The sequence below is a fragment of the Eimeria acervulina genome, genomic scaffold, assembly GCF_000499425.1.
Source record: "Eimeria acervulina Houghton genomic scaffold, Eah_scaff722, whole genome shotgun sequence".
NCBI classification, from domain to species: domain Eukaryota; phylum Apicomplexa; class Conoidasida; order Eucoccidiorida; family Eimeriidae; genus Eimeria; species Eimeria acervulina.
The window spans coordinates 11,928-17,060 of record NW_013549636.1 but is presented as its reverse complement, the minus strand read 5'-3'; the positions used below and the strand labels follow the sequence as shown (position 1 = coordinate 17,060).

At 43.0% G+C, this 5,133-nt stretch overlaps 1 protein-coding gene across 1 annotated transcript; it reads left to right on the top strand.

Moving 5' to 3' along the window:
• Positions 1–144: 144 nt before the first annotated feature.
• EAH_00047330 (hypothetical protein, conserved) lies at positions 145–3,007 on the top strand (the record flags this gene model as incomplete). Its single annotated transcript, XM_013394579.1, has 4 exons — positions 145–239; positions 986–1,257; positions 1,437–2,177; positions 2,946–3,007. 4 exons carry the CDS (start codon positions 145–147, stop codon positions 3,005–3,007), a joined length of 1,170 nt encoding a protein of 389 aa, XP_013250033.1.
• Positions 3,008–5,133: the final 2,126 nt, after the last annotated feature.

Genomic DNA, 5,133 nt, shown 5'->3' with positions numbered 1-5,133 from the left:
CCGCTGCCGCTGCCGCTGCTGCTGCTGGCGGTGCTGGTGCAGTAGCTGCTGTTGGTGCTGCTGCTGTTGCTGCTGCTGCCGCAGTTGTTGTCGCTTAACACTTGATTTGTAATTATTATTATATGGGTTGGCGATGATATGAAGATGGATGCAGCAGCAAACAGCAGCAGCAAACAGCAGCAGCAGCAGCAGCAGCAGCAGCAGCAGCAGCAGCAAACAACAGCTAGTTTTGCTGTGGGGTCACCTGGAAGTTGACAGCTTTGAGCGGAGATTAAAGGATCGCGGCTTTGTCTATTTTTTATAGTTTTTAACTATTAAATTAATTTAAATATAAATAATTAATAACTAATAATTGCTAGAAAAAAATAAAGAAGAGCACGAGGCGCTGCTGCTGCACGTGCACGGCTACTGAAACCAGAAGCAGCAGCGGCAGCGGCAGCAGCAGCAGCAGCAGCAACAACGGCAGATGCAGCAGCAACAGCAGCAGCACCAACAACTACCAGTGTAGCTGCAGCAGCAACAGCAACAGCAACAGCAGCAGCAACAGCAGCACCACCAACAACAAGCCGTGTAGCTGCAGCGACAGCAGCGGCAGCAACGACAACAGCAACAGCAGCAACAGCAGCAACAACAGCAACAGCAACGGCAACACCAACAGCAGCAACAGCAGCAACAGCAGCAACAGCAGCAAAGTTTGTTGCATGCGTGTGTATGTGCTCTTGTCTGATAATTAAAACAGTAATTATAATCAATAACAATACACAATAATAATAATAATATTATTATTATTAAATAATAAATATAATAATAATATTAATAATATTAATATTAATAATATTAATAATGAGTTTGTTATGCAATGAAGAGCGCAGCAAACTTCACGTCTTTCTGTCGCTGTTCTTTTGTTGCTAGTTGTGGGTTTGCTGCTAATATTAATAATAATTATTATTATAATTATAATAGTTATAATAATAATAGGAATAAGGATTATTATAAGAAGACCTCCGTTGCAGCAGCAGCTGCAGCAGCAGCAGCAGCAGCAGCAGCAGCAGCAGCATCGCTTTGCCGCCCTGCAGCAGCAGCACCAGCTGCAGCATCGACACCAGCAGCAGCAGCAGCACAGCCACCAGCAGCATCAGCAACATCAGCAGCAACACCAGGAGGAACGCCAGCAGCTCCCACAACAGCAGCGTCAGCAGCAGCAGCAACAGCAGGAGCAGCAGCAGCAGCAGCAGCAGCAGCAGCAGGTAGCTGGAGGTGTTTAGGGCAATTGGGTGTTGTGGGCGTTCGTTTGATAGAAGACGGAGTTGCTGCTTGCTGCGCTGCTGCTGCTGCAGCACCCGTGGTAGCTCTTATAGATAGGTGTATTGTCAGCAGCAGCACAGGGGGCCCCCCTCTATCTTCTTGTTTGCTCCGGGTGGTGTTTGCTGCTGCAGCAAGACCTGCAGCTTTCTTCAAAGACAGGGGTTTGCGTGTTGTCTTTGGAGTGTATGCTGGGACATACTTTACTGCTAATGCTGCAGCAACTCTCTGCAACAGCGCAGCAGCAGCAAAAGACGCAGCAGCAGCAAAAGACGCAGCAGCAGCAGAAGATGCAGCAGCAGCAAAAGACGCAACAGCAGCAGGCGACGAAGCAGCAGCAGGCGAAGATGCAACAGCAGCAGGCGACGCTGCATCAGCGGGATATGCAGCAGCAGAAGACGCAGCAGCAGCAGCAGCAGCAGAAGCAGCAGGAGCAGCAGAAGATGCACGAGCATCAGGGGACTCAGGATCAGCAGCATCAGCATCAGCATCAGCAGCAAGAGCAGCACTTCCTCAGCTTGCATGCACAGCTGTTTGTAATATATTGTTAGGGCTTCGGAAAGATATTATCTTTACGCGGCTCTACGCTGTCTGCGATCCTTTTGCTGCTGCTAAAGTCTTCCCAGCCCTTTCTGTTGCTCTCTTCTTGGCCAGAGACACTCTAACTGTTGCTTCAGCATTTACATTTCCGCCCTTCATTGCTGCTTCAGTCGCTGCACTTGCAAAGCAGCAGCAGGAACTGCAGCAGCAGCAGGAACTGCAGCAGCAGCTACAGCAGCAACATGAACAACAGCAACAACAACAACAACATCAACAGGAGCAGCAGGAAGAGCAGCAGCAGGAACAGCAGCAGCAGCAGCAGCAGCAGGAGGCGAGTATATGTGCATTGTATAGAAGGTTATTGTTTGTAGCAGGAGGCAGCAGCAATTATTTCTTTGGCTGCCGTTTGACTGCAGCAGATATAACACCTTCCAGATGTTTAGCAGCAGCACAACTCTTAACCCCCGTCTCTGTACAGCTGCTGTCTACGCCTCTGCATTTGCTAGCTATAGATATATACAGCCGGCCTGCTGCTTCTGTCGGGGATCGTGTGGGGTTCGTCTCCAGCGCATACACCCCAGCAGTATTAGCAAGAGCAGCACGTGTTGCTCCTGCATTTGGCTTAGGGGGGCTTATAAACTCGTATGTTTGCTGCTGCTTTAGAGGACCCCACACCAGCAGCAGCAGCAGCAGCAGCAGCAGCAGCAGCAGCAGCAGCAGCGGGGGGACGAGACAGCTTGGGTTGCTGCTGCAAGAGGAATTTCCTTTGTAGCTGCTTTGCTGCTGCAGCAGCGAAACACGGGGCTGCTTTTGCTGCGCGCATGCAGCAGCAACTCAGCAGCAAAGCAGCAGCAACTCAACAGCAATGCAGCAGCAACTCAGCAGCAATAGCAGCAGCCCTACTCACTCAGTGCATGCAGCTGCAACACAAAAAACAAACAGGGCCCCCAGCGAAGAGTTTCCTAAAACATATTGAAGCTCTCTTGCTGCTGCCTGCTGCTGCTGTTTGCTGCTGCTGTTTGCTGCTGCTTGCTGTTGGGTCTCTCGGGTGTATGTATGTACACGCAGCAGCAATTGATATCATATTTAAACCAGGGGTTCAGAGACACTGCAGCAGCAGCAGCAACAGCAGCAGCAGCATCATCAGCAACAGCAGCAGCAGTAACAGCAGCAGCAGCAGCAGCAGCAGCAAACAGCCTGCTGCTGCTAGCGCTCTGCTACTAGGGGGCCCCGCAAAAGACCTCAACGCTGGGGTGTCTGTACAGCTCAACTAATTCGTAGTTGCTGCACTACTGCTAATTTATGTCTTGCTAGATTAGCTAGATGCAGCAGCAGCAGCAGCAGCAGCAGCAGCAGGAAACTACAGCTAGCTGGTGCTGCTAGCTGCTTGCTGCCCCCACCGCAAAACAAAAAGGAGACAGCAAAACGAAGCAGCAAAAAAAAGACAAATTAAATAATTTTTTAAACTATAAATAAGAAATGAAGAATAACATTACTCGCCAACAGCGAGACATTTGGCTAGCTGCAGCCCTAGCTAGCTAGCTGCAGCCCTAGCTAGCTAGCTGCAGCCCTACCTAGCTAGCAGGAGTTGGCTAGCTAGCTATCTAGCTTGTCAGCCAGCTAGCTAGCTAGCTAGCTAGCCAACTGAATAGCTAGCTAGCGTCTTGACTGTAAGGCTAGCCCGTCAAATTGTGTGGGGAGGGACCCTTGTAGCTAGCTAGCTAGCTAGCTAGCTAGCCAACCAGATAGCTAGCTAGGCTTGCTGCTAACGTGAGTGCTGTGGGTGCGTGTGCGCGTATGTGTTTGTTTGTCTATTTATTTATTTATTTAATTTATTTATTTATCTATTTGTTTATTTATTTGTTTATTTGTTTATTTGTTTGTTTCTGTCGCTCTGGCTTGTATAAAATATATATTTTATTTGTTTACTCCTTTCATATTATTTAGTGTATTGTTTGTTATATTTGTTTATTTGTATATTATTTAATTAATTTGTTTATTTTGTTTACTTCACCTGTTTATTTATTTATTTTGTTATATTTGTTTGTTCATTGTGTTATTATGTTTTTAGCATTTGTTTGTTTATTATATTTATAGTCTGCTTTACTTCATTAGTAATATTTATTATATTTGTTTCTGTATAATATAATTATATTTGTTTTATTTATTTGTTAATTATATATAAATAATATATATTAATATTTTCTTTATTTGCTTCATTTGCAGCATTAACATGTATATAATAAATATTAATATATATTTTTTATATATTATATTTGTTATAAATATATATATATATAAATATATAAATATATAAATATATTATATTATATTAAATATTATTTATTTGTTAACAGCAGCATCTTCAACTATTCTCTTTAATGTTTTACGCTGCTTCGGCGTTAATGCTTGTGTTAGCTGCTCTAAGGGCGCTGGCTCGCTGCTGTCTCTTATCTGCAGCAGCAGCAAAGCTGTCTCCTTTGCTGCTGCAGCAGATATAAATGCTGTTTTATAAACAGATATTAAAATGCATATAGCTGTCTCTACCCGACGCAAATTAGCAGAGAAAAAACCGTCGCGATCCTAACAAACAAATTAAACAAACAAATAAACAAATAAATAAATTAATTAATTAATTAATTAATTAAATTAATTAATTAAATTAATTAATTAAATTAAATTAATTAATTAGTTAATTAAATTAATATAAATATGTGTGTAGATGTATGTGTATATCTATATAAATAGATATATAAATATATATATAAATATATATACATAAATTTTAATATTAATATAAAGACGCATAATTAAATATATTAATATTATAAATATGTAAATATATAAATAAATATATAAATAAATAAATATATAAATTTATAAATATGTAAATACATATATATATATATTAACATATAAATAAACAAATACATAAATACACTTAAAAATATAAAAATAAATAAATATAAATATGCAGCACATAGCTAAGACGAACAGCAGCAGCAAATCAAACGCCTCAACCCCACACCCCAGCACAGATGCAGCAGCAGCAACAGCAACAGCAGCAACAGCAGCAAGAACAGCAGCAACAGCAGAAGCCTAAGCAACAGCAGCAGCAAGAATAGCAGCAAGCGCAACAACAGAAGCAGCAGCATGAGCAGCAACAGCAGCAGCAGCAGCAGCAGCAAGAACAGCAGCAGCACGAGCAGCAGCAGCAGCACGAGCAGCAGCAGCACGAGCAGCAGCAGCAGCAGCAGCAGCAGCAGGATAGATTACCCTTTTGAGTGCATC